The 22,624-nt window shown below is 34.8% G+C and overlaps 1 protein-coding gene across 1 annotated transcript in view; it reads left to right on the plus strand.

Annotated features, from left to right (window-relative positions):
• LOC131198201 (sodium-dependent phosphate transporter 2-like) overlaps positions 1 to 22,624 on the plus strand; it is a 97,330-nt gene that overhangs the window by 41,980 nt on the left and 32,726 nt on the right. Inside the window, exons 2-5 of the mRNA XM_058182699.1 lie at positions 78 to 2,729; positions 6,002 to 6,557; positions 13,040 to 13,180; positions 15,199 to 15,284. Of these exons, the coding sequence (XP_058038682.1) occupies positions 6,269 to 6,557; positions 13,040 to 13,180; positions 15,199 to 15,284 (516 nt within the window). The 5' untranslated portion in view covers positions 78 to 2,729; positions 6,002 to 6,268. The remainder of the gene's footprint in view (positions 1 to 77; positions 2,730 to 6,001; positions 6,558 to 13,039; positions 13,181 to 15,198; positions 15,285 to 22,624) is intronic.

Here is a 22,624-nt window from a genome sequence, read left to right on the forward strand (position 1 = left end):
AATCCATAGTAGAGAATTCAAACCTTTTGCTAACTGCTTTTTTCCTTTTTTTCCCCTTTTATTTAATACTTCATTAGGATGAATTGCTGCCTGCTACACAGATTTTACTGAGTAAAAATGATCACTCAATAAAATTTATCTACTATGTGGATAACTGTGTGTCCATCCTCATAAAATAACTATGGTCCCAATGAGACAAATGTAAAAAAAAATATCAAAAACTATCTGGAAGCTGCTTTCAAAACTTGGATGGATGAAGCTCCATCATGTTGCAGTTCAGTGACTAAATACATCAACATCAACAGTGATGTCCAAATATATTCCAGTTACATCTTTTATGGACATACTTAGTATCTATGGATAAGCAGCTACATCATGAGGAAATGGATACCAATGCTTAACGCTCCATTTCATTAGCTCCATGGATGGTATCAGTGTGAAATTACTTTCACTATTGCCCTTGATATAAACATAAGCTGCAGTTAGAACTGCAAAAAAGCAATGCAGTATAAAACAATATTAATCACTAATGAAGGTTGCTGAAAACTGTTTACAAAGAATTATAGCCAGGTTATTTTAAATTATATAATCTATATTCAGTAAACTTTAAAACAACATTACCCATTCATTTTGTTACAGTTCTCAATTCTATTGATATTAGTTTTTCTAATATGTAGCTTATACAGCTTTTAATATACTTACTTGAAATCATCGGTTTTTCAGATTAGGTTATAGACTTGGTTTTCAGTATTAGTTATTTTCCAATAAATATATTTAAGGCTATTAAAATCTAGCATTATAAATATGAAGTCACTAGGTCAGTTTTTTTCAATCTTTTTGTTGTGGCAAGCACAAAGCCTCTGTGCATACACATAGTCCCATACTCTGTCAAAGTATGCTGCAAATACTTTGTCATGTTTCAGATTTGTTGTTTTTAATGTAACATAGCAGCTACATTGTTATTTTTATTAGAACTAGGAGTTTTTTCCAAAATAAAATTTGGAATGAGAGTTTCTGAAGTTTTCTGTTTCCTCTTGTCTACTCAGCTAATCTTTCTTCAGGTGATTACGTCTTAGAAATTATCAACTACTGAAGCATCCATACATTTTTTTTTCTGTTTAATGTAGGCTATTAGGTCTTGGACCTTCCTTCCTCTCAATCTTCGGCATGGGCCGACTCATCCCTGGAATTATGAAATACGATTTTCTTGCTATTTGTGATTAGGATTTTTGCCTAAATCAATCTGAGCAGCCTTTGGAACAAAACCATTTTTTGCCAGCTATTAGATCATATTGGACCATGCCTCTGAATTTTGGCAATATATTTGCAAAAAATGAGTGGTATAATTTCCCACTATTTTGAGGCAGGTATTACAAAAATGCCTGCATTGCAGGCCCAAAGTAAGATTAACAATTTTTAAAAAAGAAAATGTTTCAATTCTGTCACCCAGTTTCCCTTTCCCAACATTGCCTATGTGCCTGATGCAGATTTACTTACTTTGTTTCATAGTTTCATCCTTTAAAAAGTGGCAATAATGAGTTGCATTAAAATTACAACTGCTTTATTTAGTTGACTGCCTAAAATCTTTTAGAGGGGAAAAAAATAACAATAAAAACTAGAATAATGTGGCTGCATAAGTGTTCATGCCATATTATAGATAGGTATGTGGCTGTGGTCAAAGTTAACAAATCACATTCAAACTGATGGTAAATAGTAGTCAATACACCCCTGCCATCAATTAAAATGACTTTGACCAAGCCCATATAAAGTTCAGTTCTAGTAGGATTTTATGACATTTAACTCAGTTGCCCCTTACAGCAGCCATGATTACAAAGAGCTTACAAAGCATCAAGGGGATCTCATTGGATGATATCAGTCAGGAGAAGGGCACAAAAATTTTCCAAGGTATTGGCTACACCATGGAGCACAATGAAGACAGTCACCAACAAGTCAAGAAAATATAACATAACACTGATGTTACCAAGAACTTAATGTCCCTCCAAAATTGTTGACAAAGTAAGAAGAAAACTGGTCCAAGGGGACTACTTAGACTACTGCTAAGAGGACTACAGCAACATTAAAGGAGTTTGCAGTAATTTCTGCAATTTGTGTACTACATGTGAAAATAATCTCCAGTATGCTTCCTATGTCTGGGCTGTGGGTTAGGGTGGCAAAACAGACACTTACAAAGAAAACATCTAAACCCAGTTATGTTTTGCAAAACCCTACATCAAATTTGACAAAGGCGTGTAAGCAAATGTGTTATGATCTGATGAGACAAAGGTTGAATTTTTTGGCCATAATTCCAAAAAGTATAGCACAAAAACAACATTGCGCAACATCAAAAGTACACCATACCCACAGTGATATATGATGGTGGCAACATTATGCTTTGCAGCTGCTTTTCTTCCTCTGGAACTGCAACTTTAGTCAAGGTGAAAGGAATTATGAACAGTTCCAAATATCAGTGAATTTTGGCACAAAACCTTCAGGCCTCTACTAAAATGCTGAAAAGGAAGAGGAATTCACCTTTCAACTCAACATCAACTCAAAGCATACTACCAAATCAATAAAAGAATTATTTCATCAGAAGAAAATTAAAGTTTTTGAATAATCCAGCCAGAACTCGAACCTAAATCCAATTGAAAATCAGTGGAGTGATCTGGAGAGGGCTGTGTACAGGAGATATCCTCACAATTTGACAGATTTGGAGTCTTTTTCAAGGAAGAGTAAGTAAAATTCCCAGGACAAAATGTCCCATGCTGATAGGCTCCTACCCAAAAAACTGAACCCTGTCATAAAATCAAAAAGTGCTTCAACAAAGTATTAATTTAGGAGAATGCAATTTTATGCAACTACATTATTACAAGTTTTTTTTATTATTTTACACAAAATATTTAAATTTGTTTTTCAATTGAACTGTAGAAGCTTATACGTTATATTAAAGGTAGAAAATATTCTGAAGTGATTTATCTTGGTCTGATTTTTTTTACATCTGAAAAACCTGGCATTTTAACAAGGGTGTGTAGACTTTTTATAGCCACTGTATATGTCTGGCAGGCTTAGCATAATCAGCTGGTTTTTCCTGTTCCTTTTTGTCAGTCATATGAAGTAGCTCAGATGAGACCACTTTCTGTGACTCCACAGAAAAACTAGTCTTATACAGATAGTCCTTGCTTACTAATGACAGTTGAGCTCAGGAACTTCGTTACTAAGAAATGTGGTTGTAAGACGCAACATCATGGAACTGCACTAACTTATGGCAGTTCCAGGAGTCCCAGTTGCAATTGTTAGGCAAATCCAATGTAGTCTCAGTTTCCTATTTGCAACCTGCTTCTGGCTTCTCCACTGATGCTACAACGGTTGCAAATACAAAGGGTCATACTGAGTTCCTCTCATTCAGCACCATCATCAAAATGGTACTGAATGAAAACATGTTAAATAAGGATTTTCTATACTTGAGGTAGGTTGCAGTAAGAGAAACTTGCGAATCTGCCTGAGTTTTAACTTTCCTTCCTCTTATATTCTAAGGAGTCAAGAGGATCCCTATGAGTCTTTTTCTGATAAATGCTTCTAGATGTCTTTTGTAAGGTCTTGGCCTTTTGAGTAACCATTGTATTACTGACCACAGTGGCCAGTCATAATTATTCAGGTTGTAATAAATATGGATCTCTTAAGGCAGATTTATGGAATTCCTTTAGCTGATTGTAAAAAACTAAGGAGGATCAGACCTAGATAGCATTTATATGGGAAGTCACTAGGAAATTGAAAGCTGTCACCTATATGGAGAAGTTAAAATAAAGAGAAACCCCAAAATACTAATAAACCAGATTCTGACCATGAAATTGTCAGGAGTTGAATCTGACTTAGAGACTTGACTTTTTACAGTTAAGAATTGAATTCTTTTTTATATTGGGTGTATTCTTGTTCATTTTTGGCTCATCACGGTGCATTTATTTCACCATGGTGATAGAGCTAACATCCTGTCCTTTCTCTTAGGCTTTGAAGAACAAGGTCAGTATTCCAGGACTTTTCAGGACAGGAGAATTTGTCAGCTTTCTTTGCCTTTCTATGGCTTGCTGCCGAGAGCATAATTTCACTTTACTATTAATCTCAGCCAGGGTAGAATGGATCTGTGGTAGAAGCACGAATAGTAAACACAAAATAGGAAGTGCGGATTTAATAATTTTAAATGTAATTATTTAAAATTGGGCTAATTTGAAATTTATTGAGAATCACATTGAATAGAAAGTGGGTTATTTTTAATTTTTAAAAAAGTCTTGCCAATTTTGTAAACTCCTGCTGAGGCCATCATCAACTCTTACCAAGCAGAATTTATATAAGTGGCTTTTTCAAAGTTTCATTTCTGCAAGATCATATAGATGTCATATATTGTTGATAAATGACAAAAAATATTAATTTTGGTCAATAATCCACAGTTATGACCACAGTTGGGATTGGAAATCTGATTATAAATCAAGGCACCTTCCCATTTTTTGAAATTTTTCATGATAGTTGTTAAGCAAATTGTTAAGTGAATGGTATGGTATTTAAATGAACCCATTCTTTTGATAAATGGCAAAAAAAAATCACAAATCACAATCGTGACTGTGGGATATTGTAACTGGCTGTAAAGCTGAGCTGTTTGCAAAGTAACTGAAATACCGTCAAATAACTTGGGGACATTTTACAATGGCTGAAAATAAAGCAGGCATTTCTGAGGCTGTTGTATCTCAGAATGATCATAAATTCTGGATTATCTGTGTTGGGATTAAAGGGGCTTCCATGGGGGTAGAGTACAATCACTATAGTCACTATAGGAAGAGATGCTTTAGAAATCTAAAAAGAGTGCAGAACATCCTTTTTTGTGGACATCCAGTACTTCCAAGAATTATTCTTTTAAAATTACATTGTGGTAGGACAAGTAGTCCTTATTTAGCAACTGCCTCATATAGTGACTGTTCACAGTTGTGTTTATTATGGTAAAGTAACTGTGCAGCCAGTGCTCGCATTTATAATGTTTGTAGGTGTGTAAAACAAAAGAAAGCTGAAGTAAGATCGTACTCACAGTGACATGATTTTTCACTCAGCAATCTTAACAACTGAATTGCTGATTCCAATTATGGTTGTTAAACAAGAACTACCTGAATGGGCAGACTGTAAAATAAAGAAGCTAATTCTGGTAGTTGAATATAAGGCTTCAGTATCCTGGATTCTTTGCTAGTACTTTTTTATAATATGTAGACATAATGACAGAAACGAATTATGTCATTTGTCAAGTATTCAAAACTCATTCAAGTAGTAGAATTTAACTTTTCTCAGAATAAAATTTGAGTTACCTGACACAAAATATTACCAGTAAAATCTTACGTATGTTAAAGCAAAAGTAGGTTTCAGTTTATTTTTTCAAGGATTATAATAGAAATCTCTGTTTATGATCAAATATATGTGATTGCAATTCAATTGGTGTATTTCAACTATGTTTAGCAGAATAGACAATATATTATTGATAGATCTGGATCAAGAAACCTTTACATTATAAACTTAGTTAAGGAACAAGGATGTTTTCAGTTTTCTGAACAGTACAAGGAGTTAACATCAGTCTCTGCTATTTTACAAGAGACAAAGTATGATAAATTTATGCAGGAAAAAGCCCATTCAAGTTATTTTGAACTACACAGATTAATTACGCTTTAATAATGCTTAGCAGGCATCGTTGCTAAAGGATATTTTTGCTTAATCAAAGATTAATTTAATGTATTCTTTTTTACAGATACTTGGTGAAGATCAAAATATTATGCCTACATCTCTATTTAATTTTTTAAGTTTTCTAGAACAGATTCAATTATAATTTATCATTATCCCCTAAATACTGTCAATTATAATCTTACTTCAGCCATTTTATGTATAGTTACCAGGTATCATATGACATTCTAGATTTTCTTATTTATAATTATATAGTGTTTGATTCTAGGTTTTTGTCATTTTTTTCTTTTTGTAGGAAAGATCACTACAACTGTAAACCCACTGAAGCAAAATATGGAATGGATCTCACCAGTGACTGAATTGAGCCAAACAAACAGTATTGACAGTAGCTTGAAAATCACCAGTTAGCAGTTTCTTCACGCTCCAGTACCACACAGCACTTTCCAGAGAGAACTCATTGTGTGCACAAAATCAGCTTTTAAATCTGCTCACTACCTTTCAGCTTTGTCTAATTAAAATAGTTTTAACCGGGAACCCTAACTACAAGAGTACTTGGAGAAAAATGGCATTGGATGAATATTTGTGGATGGTCATTGCGGGTTTTATCATTGCTTTTATCTTGGCATTTTCAGTTGGAGCAAATGATGTTGCCAATTCTTTTGGTACTGCTGTGGGTTCTGGTGTAGTTACTTTGCGCCAAGCCTGCATCCTCGCTTCAATTTTTGAAACTACTGGTTCAGTATTGCTAGGAGCAAAAGTAGGTGAAACTATTCGTAAAGGTATAATTGATGTGAACTTGTATGACAACTCAACAGGTCTACTTATGGCTGGAGAAGTCAGTGCAATGGCTGGTAAGTAACCTTATTTTTTCTAAGCATTTAATTATTTTCTTCAAACAATTAAAAGTTCTTAGATCCTCTTGGCAAAACTAAAGTAATAATTTGCACATTTCTCTATCTACAAAATTCCTGTAGAGATTGGGGAAGTTATTATTGAGAAATCAAAAGCAGGCCCTGGAATCAGGTTCTGCAAACTCTTCCCTGACCAGATGTCTTTAGTAGTTTATTGGAACCCACTTTAATAGAAGTTAATTTTATAGTTTGTTTTTGATCATAGATTCAGATCACAATTGATTTAGAGCAAGTTTAATATTAACTATAGTTAACTATATTATTAGTTAACTATTATTATAGGAGAAAAACTCTCATTGCCACTCCCCAATTATTAAGTTTAAAAGGTTAGAAATATAATTGGTCTTACTAAGGATTCCGTTTATTTACTATTTCAATATAGTGTATGAGATTCTAAAACTATTAAAAAGGTAATATATATAATAAGATATTGGCAAGAAATTATATAAAATTAGGACCCAAATTGTTGGGGACAATACACTGACTCTGTAAACCACTTAGAGAGGGCTGTAAAGCACTGTGAAGTGCTATAAAAGTTTTAAGTGCTGTAAGTGTATTTTTATTAATACTTGATGTATCTGATTAGGGCCAAAATAAGAATGTTAAGTCACTCCTAATATATTTGTATAAGAATAGAATAGAATAGAATAGAATAGAATAGAATAGAATAGAATTTTATTGGCCAAGTGTGATTGGACACACAAGGAATTTGTCTTGGTGCATATGCTCTCAGTGTACATAAAAGAAAAGATACGTTCATCAAGGTACAACATTTACAACACAATTGATGATCAATATATCAATATAAATCATAAGGATTGCCAGCAACAAGTTATAGTCATACAGTCATAAGTGGAAAGAGATTGGTGATGGGAACTATGAAACGATTAATAGTAGTGCAGATTCAGTAAATAGTCTGACAGTGTTGAGGGAATTATTTGTTTAGCAGAGTGATGGCCTTCGGGAAAAACTGTTCTTGTGTCTAGTTGTTCTGGTGTGCAGTGCTCTATAGCGTCGTTTTGAGGGTAGGAGTTGAAACAGTTTATGTCCAGGATGCGAGGGATCTGCAAATATTTTCACGGCCCTCTTCTTGATTCGTGCAGTATACAGGTCCTCAATGGAAGGCAAGTTGGTAGCAATTATTTTTCTGCAGTTCTAATTATCCTCTGAAGTCTGTGTTTTTCTTGTTGGGTTGCAGAACCGAACCAGACAGTTATAGAGGTGCAAATGACAGACTCAATAATTCCTCTGTAGAACTGGATCAGCAGCTCCTTGGGCAGTTTGAGCTTACTGAGTTGGCGCAGAAAGAACATTCTTTGTTGTCCTTTTTAATGATGTTTTGATGTTAGCTGTCCATTTGAGATCTTATATGATAGAACCCAGAAATTTGAAGGTTTCTACTGTTGATACTGTGTTGTCAAGTATTGTGAGAGGTGGAAGTATGGAAGGGTTTTTCCTAAAGTCTACCACCATTTCTACGGTTTTGAGTGTGTTCAGTTCCAGATTGTTTTGGTTGCACCACAAGGCTAGTCGTCCGACCGCTCGTCTATATGCGGATTCGTCATTGTCTCGAATGAGACCAATCACTGTTGTGTCATCTGCGAACTCCAGTAGCTTAACAAATGGATCATTGGAGATGCAGTCATTGGTATACAGAGAGAAGAGAAGTGGGGAGAGCACACAGCCTTGGGGGGGCCCTGTGCTAATTGTACAGGTATTTGATGTGATCTTGCTTAGCTTCACCTGCTGCTTCCTGTTTGTTAGGAAGCTTGTGATCCACTTACAAGTCTGTTCCGTACCTGTAGCTGGTTTAGCTTAGTTAGAAGAATGTCTGGAATGATGGTATTGAATGCTGAACTAAAGTCTACAAAAGGACCCTTGCATAGGTCTTTGGAGACTCAAGATGTTGTAGGATGTAGTGCAGAGCCATATTAACAGCATCATCTGTTGATCTATTTGCTCGGTATGCAAATTGCAAGGGGTCTAAAAGCGGATTCGTGATGGTTTTCAGGTAGGAAAGCACTAGCCTTTCAAAGGTTTTCATGACTACAGATGTTAGAGCAACTGGTCTGTAGTCATTCAGTTCCTTGATGGTGGGCTTCTTCGGCACTGGGATGATGGTAGAGCGTTTGAAGCAAGAAGGAACATAGCACATCTCTAGTGATTTATTGAAAATATGGGTGAAGATGGGGCCAATTGGTCAGCACAGACTTTTAAGCAAGAAGGAGTTATCTTGTCTGGGCCTGGAGCTTTTCCTGGCTTTTGTCTGTGAAATAGGTCCTGCACTTCCTTTTCTGTGATCACTAGGGGTTGTGAACCCAATGAAATGGGGTCAGTTGTAGGAGGCTTGGCTGTTGTTGCTGTGTCTGAGATGGGGTTGTGGAGATAGGTGGCTGTAGTTTCCTTTCAAACCTGCAGTAAAACTCATTCAGGTCATCTGCCAGTTGTTGATTACCTTCAGCCTGGGAAGGAGGTTTGCCATAGCCGGTGATATTTTTAAGAGTTTTCCACATGTTTGCTGGTTCATTTGCTGAAAATTGATTCTTTAGCTTTTCAGAGTAGCTTCTTTGCTGCTCTTATCTCCTTGTTAGTGCATTTCTGGCCTGATTGTACAGCATTTTATCACCTTTTCTGTAGGCTTCTCTTGGAATGTCGTAGCTGCTTAAGTTTAGGTGTAAACCAAGGTTTGTTATTACTGTGTATTCGCAAGTTCCTTGTAGGTACACATAGGTCTTCACAGAAGCTGACATATGATGTTACAGTATCTGTGAGTTCATCCAGGTCTGCAGAGGTATCTTTAAAATATTCCAATCAGTGCAGTCAAAACATGCCTGTAGCTTTAATTCTGATTCCTCCGTCCAGGTTTTCACTGATTTAATTATTTTCTTCAAATAATTAAAAGTTCTTAGATCCTCTTGGCAAAACTAAAGTAATAATTTGCACATTTCTCTATCTACAAAATTCCTGTAGAGATTGGGGAAGTTATTATTGAGAAATCAAAAGCAGGCCCTGGAATCAGGTTCTGCAAACTCTTCCTGACCAGTTGTCTTTAGTAGTTTATTGGAACCCACTTTAATAGAAGTTAATTTTATAGTTTGTTTTTGATCATAGATTCAGATCACAATTGATTTAGAGCAAGTTTAATATTAACTATAGTTAACTATATTATTAGTTAACTATTATTATAGGAGAAAAACTCTCATTGCCACTTCCCAATTATTAAGTTTAAAAGGTTAGAAATATAATTGGTCTTACTAAGGATTCCGTTTATTTACTATTTCAATATAGTGTATGAGATTCTAAAACTATTAAAAAGGTAATATATATAATAAGATATTGGCAAGAAATTATATAAAATTAGGACCCAAATTGTTGGGGACAATACACTGACTCTGTAAACCACTTAGAGAGGGCTGTAAAGCACTGTGAAGTGCTATAAAAGTTTTAAGTGCTGTAAGTGTATTTTTATTAATACTTGATGTATCTGATTAGGGCCAAAATAAGAATGTTAAGTCACTCCTAATATATTTGTATAAGAAAAGGTTACAGTTGAAATTTTGTCTTATCAGTTGTATTTAATTTAAGTTCTGTGGTTGTCAAATGAACTTTAAAACCATTTCATCCAAACATTTTCACTGCCAGAAGGCATTCCTTTGATGCATCCCCATCGCTGTATTAGTTTATAGTTGCCCAAAATTATATCCATTGGGACCATAAATTGTAAAACAGTAAGTTCTTGGAATGAGAAATTATGTTAAGAGTCAAAAAATAATTTGTTTAGGAAGATAATGCTGTAAGTCATGGTTTTACTTGTTGAATTCATAAAAAGAGTTGTATATTATGTTAACAGATTACTTTAAAACAGAATAGAATGATCTTTTTGAGAGGGAATGTCATCATTGTTTCATTACTTTTAAAATCATAAATTCTTGTTCAGCTTGGTTGATACAAATGGCATGTAAGTAATTTTTGACAAGCCACTCCAAAAACATTAGTGAGTGAACTCTGGGTAGTTTTCTGATAATACCTTGGTGTGAGGATTATTTAATACTTCTAGAGCAAAGTATATTTTAGTTTTAGATATACTATCATATAAAGATCACAATTCAATCAGATTTTGCCTCTCCACCCCATTTAATTTTATTGAGAATGATAGTTAATTCATTCAAAACATTTCAGAAGTAGAATTGAAAAATGAGTATTTTCTGAAGTATGCTATGCCAGACAAATACTTTTTTATTGACACATCAGATTCCTTCCTTTCTCCCTTATTTATTACAGTGCCCATCTTTCTCTTTCATTCCTGTACATTTTAAACTCTTGAGTTATTTCCTGCAGCTCATTGGTGTGGCTTTCCTTAAAATTATGCTAGAAGCCCTGTTTATTTTTTCAATGGTAATAAACTAATCAAATTTTTATTGTGTAAAAATTAATGAAACAAATGAACTAAAATATAAAATTAAATTGATAGAGTCTAACGCTTTTGTGAATTTAATGGATTACTAATGCTAGTAAATATTTGGCATTGTTAAATTTTCTAATTGTTTCAAGAAGAAAAACATTTGCTTGTTAATACAAGAGCACATTCTCCATTTTGGCGGGGAAGATCATCCAGGAATGCGTAGTACTCTGCTTCTTTGCTTGGAGACTGAGTCAATTTTTCTTCTCCTGCCTGGGTGCTTCCCAGTTCAACTTGGTCTTCCACAAGTAGAGACTGAGAAAAAGGGGCTCACCCATTCCTGGATTTCTTCACACGCCAAGAAAAATTGACTCAGTCTCTAATCAGAGAAGCAGAGTACTACCCATTCCTGGATGATCTTCCCTGCATCCTGAGAAGGAGCGTATCAGGTAGGACCAACACCCCTTTACTACAAAGATTATTTTATCCATCAATATTATTTTCCTTTTAGATTATTTGAGTGTTTCTTTGTTTCTACCTTATACACGTCATCCAACAATTTATTAGCTTGCAATATTTGCTTTGTCGGCTGGACTTATTGAAGTGGTTGAAGCATAGGAAAGAAATACTGTAGTCTTTGACTTAAAACCATTCATTTAGCAACCATTCAAAGTTACAGCGGCATTGAAAAGGTGATTTATAACTGGTCCTTGCATTTATAATCATTGAAGCATCCTGATGGCACATCATCAAAATTTGGGCACTTGGTGACTGATAGGTATTAAAGATAGTTGCAGTGTTCCCAGGCTCACAAGATCACAATTTGTGACCTTGCCAGCTGGCTTTCGTCAAGCAAAATCAATGCAGGAAGCCAGATTTGCTTAATGACAGCATGAGGGACTTAATATCTGCAGTAACTTATTTAACATTCATGACAAAAAAGGTAAAATTGGGCCTGACCCACATAACAATTTATCTTGCTTAGCACATAAATTCTGGTCCCAATTATAGCCACAAATTGAGAATTACTAGCAGTAGTAATCCAATAAATTCACAAAAGTATTAGACTCTAAGTATTATATAAAATTGATAGTTTGTTACATAAACTCTTATGTCTTTCTACAGCTATGAATAAGATACTGGATCATATTGAAATATGATATAGGTCAATGATGGTGAAACTTTTTGGCACCAAGTGCCCAAACCAGGACACTTCCATACGTGTGCATGTGTGTACCCCGGAGTGCCGGAAACCCGAAGACCAGCTGGCCGGTGCACACATGTCTGTTTTTTGGCCATTTTTTTTTACCATTTTCAGGCTGTTTTTTGGGTCGTTATGACCATTTTTAGGGCCATTTTTCAGGCAAAATGCCCTGAAAAATGCCCCAAAAACGGTCTGAAAGTCGCCTGTTTTTTGGCTGTTTTTCGGGGCATTTTCAGGGCGTTTTCCAGCGCTCCAGCACCTGTAAAGACTAGCTGGCTGGCATGCATATGTGCACTGATAACTAAAAGAGCAGCTGGCAACAGCGTGCGTGCCCATAGAGAGGGCTCTGTGTGCCATCTCTGGCACACATGCCATAGGTTCGCCATCATGGATATAGGTGGAACTCTCAGATATGCTGAAATGGTAGATAGTGATGGGATTACTGAAAATGGTGTGAGTTGGATAGTTATCAGAATTCCATATTTGATGATGAAATTACCCAAACAAAAGAAATAAATATACTTGTGCACCTTTAGTTTTTTGTCCTTACTCAATGTATGCATTAATAAAAGTAAAATAATAAACGATATATGATGATATAAGAATATTTGTTAACTTGAAGATCTTTTGTTACATTACAGAAATCAAGACTATTTAAACTGAAATCAGTAGAGAGTAAATCATTTCTAATTTGAATTGGTAGCATTCAGTAACATTCTTCTTCCTACCTTTGAAAGACTATAAATGCCTTAAAATTCTAATACTCCAGAATGTTAAAATACCCTATCTTGATTGTTCTCTTTATGCTTTACGTTTTAGGATCTGCTGTTTGGCAGCTGATAGCATCATTTTTGAAGCTTCCAATATCTGGAACTCATTGTATAGTGGGTTCAACCATTGGTTTCTCATTAGTTGCAATTGGCACACAAGGAGTCCAATGGATGGAACTTGTCAAGATTGGTAATTGATATTCTCTTTACGTACAACTTGTAATGAATTTTAAAAAGTGTTTTGAAGAATTTCGCTATGTTTTTATGTGATAGTTATATTCAGATAATTTGTGCAAACTACGAGTTGTCACGTTTTGTCCAGAATGCTACTGTTTATAGTTCAAACATCACTGTAAACTATAGTTTCATTAAGATAATATACAAAAATTAGATTCTCCAAACAGCATAGCCAGAAATGCACAGGAATTCTTATAATTATATGTCTATGTATCTATAATGTATTGGATTAGACATTAGCCTTTTAAAATTATATTAATATCTCTCCTGAAGGGAAAGGGGAGAAAAAAGTGCTTGAGCTATATAATATATTTTTATTCTAATGAATCTCAGGGTTAATTAAGACAAAAGACATTTACAAATTGAATGCAATTTCAGATGTCACAGGCCCTGAATTCCATACTACAGTTTTTATTTATAATATAAATGCTTCTATTTGTAGTATAATTTTTTTTTCTTCCATTCAGTCATGTTCGATTCTCTGAGACCCCTTGACAAGACTCTGAGGTTTACTTGGCAAGGTTTTTCAAAAGTGATTTGCCGTTGCTCTTTTTCTAGGGCTGAGAGAAAGTGATTAGCACAAGGTCACCTATCGGTAGCTGGCTTTGTGCCTAAGGCAGGCCTAGAACTCACAGTTTCTTAGCCTAATATCTATCTTGATTTAGCATTTCTCAATCTTAGTAAATTTAAGATAACATGGACTTCAATTCCCAGAATTCCCCATAAAGTAAGTTAAAGTTGCTACGGTTGAGAAACACTGCCTTTACTACACTAAACTAGCTCTCTAATGTAACATTAAAACATTAAAACTGCATTAAAAAATAAAGCATTCTTAAAATTGTGTTAAGCTATGAAAACTTTTAGTATTATTGAAATATTATATGTTGATGTCCTTCCGCAACCAATTAAATTTTGTAAAATTAGTTAGTAGACCAAAATTAGAGATAGGGATATTGATTTCATACAATGTTCAATGGAATTTCATTATGTTTATATTCCTACAAAGTATATGTTACTGTTATTTTTAAAAGGTTTTTAAGAATTTAAACTACAGGTAGTCCTCAATTTACAACACTTCATTTAGTGATCATTCGAAGTTACAAGGGCACTGAAAAAAGGGCCGTTATGACCGTTTTCACACTTATGACCTTTGCAGCATTCCCATGGTATGTGATCAAAACTTGGACACTTGGAAACTGGTTCATAACTATGATAGTCGTAGTGTCCCAGGGTCACATGATTTTGTAACCTTCTGACAAGCAAAGTCAATGGGGAATCCAGATTCACTTAACAACCATGTGACCAACTTAACAACTGCATTGATTCACTTAACAAATGTTTTACTTAGCAACAGAAATTTTGGGCTCAATTGTGGTCATAAGTCGAGGACTACCTGTATAAATTCAGTATTTATAAACTTCAGTAGTACTTTTATTTAGTTAATTTATATGACATTCTTTATACTAGCAGATAAAATCACTTTAACATACCAGTACATACATACACATATGCACACACAATCATTTTTTTTTTTTCATTTTAAAGGGTTTTTTAACTTCAAGAAATTGAACTCCAGTGTTGATTTTAAACAGTAAAAGCTATATGGAAAAACTAAAAAAGTAGGATGAACATTTTAATACAAAGAAAAACTAAGCAAACTTGACTTGTGAGCACAGAGTAAAAAAAAAATTCTGATGAAATCTTGGAAATGCCAAAAAACATATTTAAGAGTGCTTTTAAATATAAATTTACTTAGTATAAGTAGACATATAACAGCTCTATTGAAATCAGTTGGATTCAAACACCTTTACCTTGGCTGAATTTTGGAGTGTTTTTTTTTTAAATAACTGAGTTTATTTTAACCATTATTAGAAAGTAGCATAGAGAACAAGTTGCTTTTTGGTAGAATTTTACATTGGATGGAACCTTGCCAATTATTGAATGTAATATTTTTTAAAATTTTATATTCAGTTGCTTCCTGGTTTATCTCCCCACTACTATCTGGTATGATGTCTGGTGCACTGTTTCTCTTGATCAGATTTTTCATCTTAAATAAGGTTAGTACAGTTGATACTGTATCAATGCATTAATGCTATTTGTCGTTCCATCAGGCACCCTGAAAGGCATTATAGGTTATAAATTATAGGGTTATAAAGGTATGACATTTAATAATGTTTATATTTATTTTGCAGTATGTCTACACACTCTGATTCACAAGGACAGAATAATAATATTGCATTAAAACCATAATGCTAATAAATAAAATGAAAATGTTATGCAAATTAGAATGAAACAAAAACAGTATCTGTTAATTTCTAATGATGTATCTGAAATTTAAGCATTTGTATTATAATTGCGTAATAGTATTTGTATAATAAGAATATCTGCATACCTACTTGATTTAAAAATTTAGATCCTCAGTTTTTAAACTGTTTTGGTTAAAATAATAAATTATCTATTTCATAAATACATTTTAATGTTAATCTAAAAATTACAATGAAACTCTCAGTAACTTTCCAGGTACAACAATCATTTTTATTGAATATAGAGAGACACATTAAGTATAAGTAGTCATTGATTTGTGATTGATCGCATAACAACCTTTTCATCCCCCCAAAAGCTACTTTTTTTTTTTTTTTTATTGAAAGAGTTTTAAAAAAAACAAAAACATTTTCCCCCTTTTTTCCCCCTCCCTCCCAAAAAAAAAAAAAAAAACAAAACATCCCCCTCCCTCCCCCACCCCCGGCTTCCCGGGTCAATCACAAGGTAAAGTCCAATCCAAATAACCACATCCAAAGCTTTTCGTCTCCCAACCCCCTCCCCATTACATAAAATAACTTTCTAATTATTCAAAGGCAATCTGATATTTCTTAATCTGATATCTGTTTTGTAGGTAATCAATCCATTTTTTCCATTCAATTAAATATCTTTCCTGCGTATTGTCTTTTAAAACGCTGAGATTTTAGCCATCTCAGCCAAGTTAATAACTTTCAATATCCATTCTTCTATTGTAGGTATCTCTTCTTCTTCCAGTATTGTCCAATCAACAGTCTTGCTGCTGTTATTAAGTTCAAAATCAATTTAGTCTCAATCCCTGTACAATCCATTATAATTCCCAAAAGGAAAAATTGTGGCAGGAACTTTATCTTCTTCTTCAGTACATTTTGAATAATCCACCAAATTCTTATCCAAAAGACCTTAATTTTCTTGCAAGTCCACCAAATATGAAAATATGTAGCATCATCACAATCACACCTCCAACATTTCGCTTGGATATTAGGATACATACATGATAATTTTTTGGGATCTAAATGCCATCTATAAAACATCTTATAAAAATTTTCCCTTAAATTCTGTGCTTGTGTAAACTTAACATTTCTAACCCAAATTTTCTCCCATGTTTCCAACATTATTGGTTCCTGAATATTCTGTGCCCATTTTATCATACAATCCTTTACCAAATCCTTTTCCGAATCTATTTCAAGCAACACATTATACAATCTCTTTATATGCTCCTGGGTCTGATTTCTAATTTGCTTTATTAAATTTTCCTCCCTTTGCATTATACCAATTTTTTGATCTTCTTTCCATCTAGCACTTATTTGCCCATATTGAAACCAAGTATAATTCCTCCTTCTTCATTTTAATACCTGTAATGATTTTAATTGCAATCTACCTCCTTCAGCATACAAAAGTTCTTTATATGTAATCATTTCCTGTTTCTGTTCTATATTTATATTCTCTATTGCATGTCTAGGGCTCGCCCATATAGGAATCTTATAATCTAATTTATAGGAATATTTATTCCAGACCAAAAGAGCACTTCTCAACACATGATTCTTAAAAGCCCTATCCACTTTTTTCCATAAAATAAATCGCATGCCATCCATATAACAAGTCATAACCTTCTATATTCAAAATTCTTTCCTCTGTTAAGTTAAACCAGTCACTTATTACTGAAAGGGTTACTGCTTCATAATATAGTTTAAAATTAGGCATTCTTAAACCACCTCTTTCCCGTGAATCCTGTATTATTTTCATTTTAACCCTCGCCTTTTTACCCTGCCATATAAATTTATTAATCCCACTCTGCCAATCTTCCAAATTTTTATCCTTTTTAATTATAGGTATCATCTGGAACAGAAACAAAAATCTAGGTAACACATTCATTTTAATAGCCGCAATCCTTCCCAATAGGGATAACTGCAATTTCTTCCAGCCATTCATATCATTCTGAACTTTTTGCCATAGCAAGTCATAATTATTCTTATAAAGTTTCTTGTTCGATGAGCTAATATAGACCCCTAAATATTTAACCTTTTTTACTACCTCAAATCCTGTCATTTCCTCTAGTTTTTGTTTCTGTTGTATAGACATATTTTTAATTATCACTTTTGTTTTTTTCTGATTTATTTTAAATCCTGATACCTTTCCATATTTATCAATTACTTCCAACAAAAATCTACTTGAATTTATAGGATTCATTAACGTAACCACTACATCATCTGCAAAAGCTCTAACTTTGTACTCATATTGTCTAATCTTAATTCCTCTATTTTCATTAATTTCGTATTTTATCTAATAATGGTTCCAGAGTCAAAACAAACAATAATGGTGATAAGGGACATCCCTGTCTTGTTCCTTTCGCAATCTTAATAACTTCTGTCAAACTACCATTTACTATAATCTGTGCTGTTTGCTCTCCATAAATCGCTTTAATTATTCTAATAAAACAGTCTCCAAATTGCATTTTCTCTATTAATTTAAATAAAAAATCCCAATGCAATCGATCAAAGGCTTTCTCTGCATCCAAAAAAATAAGTGCCGCTGAAGTATTCTTCTTTTCCAAATATTCCAATATATTAATAATCTGTCTAACATTATTCCTCATCTGCCTCCCTTTTATAAAACCAGATTGATCAGTATGAATTCTTTGTTGTAAAACTAACATTAATCTATTTGCTATTATTTTACAAAAATCTTATAATCATTATGTAAAAGTGAAATCGGCCTATAGTTACCAGGTTTAGAGCAGTCTTGCTCCTCTTTGGGTATCAGTGAAATAAAAGATGTTTTCCATGACGGGGGTATTCCCACTCCTAATTGTATCTGATTAAATAATTCTTTAAGTGGGCCTAATATTTCATCCTGTGTTTTTTTATAATAAGTTGCTGTAAGACCATCTGTACCAGGGGTTTTCCCCATTTTAATTGTTTAATTGCCTCCACTATTTCTCCAGTAGCTATCGGCGGTTCAGCTCCTCCCTCTGTTCTAATGTTAGAATATTCACCTTATAATCTTTCAAATAATCATAAATGTCCCTATCAATATTTTGTCTTTTGCATATAGTGCAGTATAAAATTCTGAGAATGCCTTTTAATTTTATCCTGTTGATATCTCTTTACCTTTATATTCTATTTTTGTATGACACGTGCTTTCTGTTTCTTCCTTAAATTATATGCCAACCATCTCCCAGGTTTATTTGCATTACAAAAGTATTATGTTTAGCATATTGTATATTCGTTGCCACCTGGTCTGCCATTAACATATTAAATTGACTCTGTAATATTTTTATAGCCTCTTTAAGTTTATGATCTTGTGGGTTTTGAATTAATAACTGTTGCTTCCTTGAATTTCTTCTTCCAAATATCTACGCTGCTTTTGTTTATTATTCCTTTGCCTGTTGTCCAAATAAATCAATATCCTCTAATAAACGCTTTGCTCGCTTCCCACACAGTTCCTATAGGTGTCCCTTTGTACATATTAAAATCAAAAAATTCTTTTAACTGTTTCTTACAATAAGTTACATTATCCTCATATCTAAACAGAATTTCATTCAACCTCCATTTTCTACCACCTTTCTTCCCTTGTAATAATTCCATCCATACTGGGCTATGGTCAGTTAAACACCTCGAAATATCTTCGTTTTCTTCACCCTAGAAAGCAAGTCATTAGAAATTAAAATAAAATCAATGCGTGAAAAGATTGATGCCTATCAGAAAAAAGTAAAATCTCTCTCATCTGGATTCCGTAACCTCCATATATCTCTAAACTCAAAGTCTTCCATCATTTCAAAAAGATTTTGGTAATTTTGCATGTATAGGTATCTTCTTGGAGGAGTTCTCTTATCCTTCTTGTATCAATTACTCCATTCCAGTCTCCTAATAAAATAAACGAACTATAATCCCAGAGGGTCAACCTCTCATGTAACATTTTGTAAAACTTTTCTTGTTGCTGATTAGGTGCATAAATACCTATCAACAAAGTCTTTTTTGCATCTATCACCAGTTCAATAGCAATAAATCTTCCTTGAATATCTGCCTCAATTAGCTTAGCTGGTATATACTTCCTGATATATACAACAATTCCATGCTTCTTTTCCAAAGCTGATGCAACAAAATGGTTACCCAATTTTGAATTAATTAAATATTTTTGGTCTGATAATTTTATATGTGTCTCTTGCAAACAAATCACATCATTTTTAAATTGTTTCAAGTAGTGAAATATTTTCCTTCTTTTCTGAGCTGAATTCAAGCCATTAACATTCCATGACAAGATTCTATTTGCCATTACTGGCCTCCTGAAGCTTTGAAGCAGACAACGAAGCTCCTCCTCCGGTATCTTCCGTCTAGCTCCTCCCACAGCTTCCATAATGGGATCCTGACTTTTACTTTGAGACTGTTGCTCTTCTTTACGCTTAAGGGCTCCTCTTGTCACCCTTTGCTCTTGTGGTTCCTCTAATACTGGCAGCAATAAAGGCTCTTGGGTCACCACGCCTTCTTGAGTCTCTTGAAGTTTTTCTATCACTTCTATTTCGACTTTCAAAACTGTAGAAAGAAAATCCTTTGCCTTTAAAACAGTGTCAATTCTATATCTCCTTCCTTGATAGAATAGTGTCAGTCCAACTGGCACCTCCCATCTGAATTGAATCTGATGTTTTTTAAGTTCTTGTGTAAAAAGCAAATTCCTTCCTGTCTCTTAACATCTTTGAAGGAATCTCTTTCAACACCTTCAACTCCTGTTCTCCAATTTTTAAAGTTGTCTGATATGAAACTTGCAGAATTTGATTTCTCATAGTCCTTTTCACAAAATAAACCACAATGTCCCGAGGAAGCTTTCTCTGTCTTGCAATCCAAGAATTAACTCTATATATTTTATCAATTTGGTAAGCTACCTCTTGGGGTCCGCTTCAATAAATTCAGCCAATGCTTCTGATATAATTTTTCTTAAGTCTTCTCACGCTCTTCTTGCATACCACGAATTCTAAGAGCTCCTTCCATAAGTTTATATTGTAATATCACAACCTGATCTTCATTTTGATCCACTTTTTTCTGAACACCTTTCATTTCATCTTCTAAATACTTATTTGACTGAGAGATCTGTTGCATTTCCACTTCCAATCCTTCAATTTTTTACTCAGTCCTTGAACTGCCATAAGAATATCTTCTCTTATTTTTGCATTAAAATTCTCCATCATCTCTTTTGCCTATCTTCAGAAAGTTTTAATTGTTCTTTCAATATTTCCTCAAGACTTGGTTCAGATCCCCTTCTTCCAGAAGGCTTTAAAGGTTTAGCTGCCATTCTGTCTTCAAAAGAATCAGGAATTCAAACTTAATAACTCTCCTTCCCTCCTTTCAGTATAAAAAAAACTCCGTTTGTAACAATCCACAAGTAACGCTGCTTCATCGTACTAAAAAATTTTACTTTCACTTTTAGACGCCATTTTAAAAGTCAATTAATCAAAGACAAAGAAAGGTTTCAAATTTCAAAAAGGGAGTCGGTACTTGCCGTGCTGATTCTACATCAAAGTTCGAACGCTTGTGAAATTCCCGTCTGCTTGGAATATCAATCAATTTAATAAGTTCTCTAGAGCAGAAGCAACATTCCTCTCCTTTTCCCTGATAAAAACAGGGGCGTGCTGAAGTTGGAAGGAGTGGAATTCGGTGGGGTCATAAATCCAGGAAAATTCGCTCTTAAGAGCAAACCCCCTGTCAGACCTGCCACTCTTCCACAATTCTGATAATCTCTTTCACCCAGAGATTATGCTAAGCTCAGTGAACAGTGATTTATTTTCTGTTTCACTGACTTTTACAATCTTCTAACACGGAGTGCTCTGTTTGAGCACCCAGCAGGAGGGTGACGTCACTGGAGCCTCCCCCAAAAGCTACTTTTGACTGAGTCCTGAATTTACGACTATTGCAGTACCCTCACTGCCCTTATGACTGACCCACAGGGATACTGCAATGCCCCCCTGCCTATTTACCCCTAGCCATGTCCCCACAGTTCTTTGGCCTGGTTCCCACCCCAGGCCCTACACTTACCTTTCAAGAGCTCCAGAACTTGGATTAGGGAAGCATACCAAGTTGGTTAGCTGCTAAGCCACTTAGCACCATCCCAGTGGCTTCAAAGTAGATTCACTGAATTGTTGAAAAGGCAGTTCATTCCAGGATGCAGCCATGTAACCCAGGGAAGGAGTGATTTGTTCTGCTGTCCTAACATGGTCTGTGCATTTCTTTGGATAGCTCTGGAAACATTGTGTTATGGAAGCAGAACAGACTACTTTATTGCTGGGTAATGTCGGGTGATCCTGGAAATGGCCACATTTTCTGAGCAATCACTATTTAATGTAGCCATTTGGAAAATGACCAAATTGGGATCTATGCCAGTGGTGGGATTCAATTTTTTTTACTACCGGTTCTGTGGGCATGACTTGATAGATGTGGTGTGGCAGGGGAAGGGTAGTGTAAAATCTCCATTCCCTCCCCACTCTAGGGGAAGGTTACTGCAAAGTCCCCATTTTCTTCCAATCAGCTGGGACTTGGGAGGCAGAGAAAAGATGGGGGCAGGGCCAGTCAGAGATGGTATTTACCGGTTCTTCAAACTACTCAAAATTTCCGCTACCAGTTCTCCAGAACTGGTCAGAACCTGCTGAATACCACCTCTGATCTGTGCCATTTGGACCAACAATGAAGTGTTCCCTAATCCAAGCTTTGAAACTCTGGAAATCTTTGAAAGCTAGATTTTGCACAAAGTAGGTGTGGTATGGGGTATGTTGGGTGGGAAGCAGGGACAAGGTCTGTGGGAACTTTTGGGGGGGGGAGTGCTTAGAGACCAAGTGGAGGGCAAAGTTTACCCAAGGCCTGTGGGGATCATGAGGGGCAGGAAGTGTTGCATGAAGTGTCTCAGGTTGAGGGAGGCATTGCAAGGCCTATAGCAGGTGGACCTGGCTTCCTCTAAGCTTCCCAGGGCCTTTCCCTCCCCATGTTCCAGTTAACCCACACTGTTATTTAGCTAATCAAGAAGAGAAGCAACCTGCAATTGAGGAGAAACTTCCTAACAGTGAGGACAATGAATCAGTGGAATATCTTGCCTTCAGATATTAGAGGTGCTTTATCCC

The sequence above is a fragment of the Ahaetulla prasina genome, chromosome 4 (genome assembly GCF_028640845.1).
Source record: "Ahaetulla prasina isolate Xishuangbanna chromosome 4, ASM2864084v1, whole genome shotgun sequence".
In the NCBI taxonomy this organism is placed as follows: Eukaryota; Metazoa; Chordata; class Lepidosauria; order Squamata; family Colubridae; genus Ahaetulla; species Ahaetulla prasina.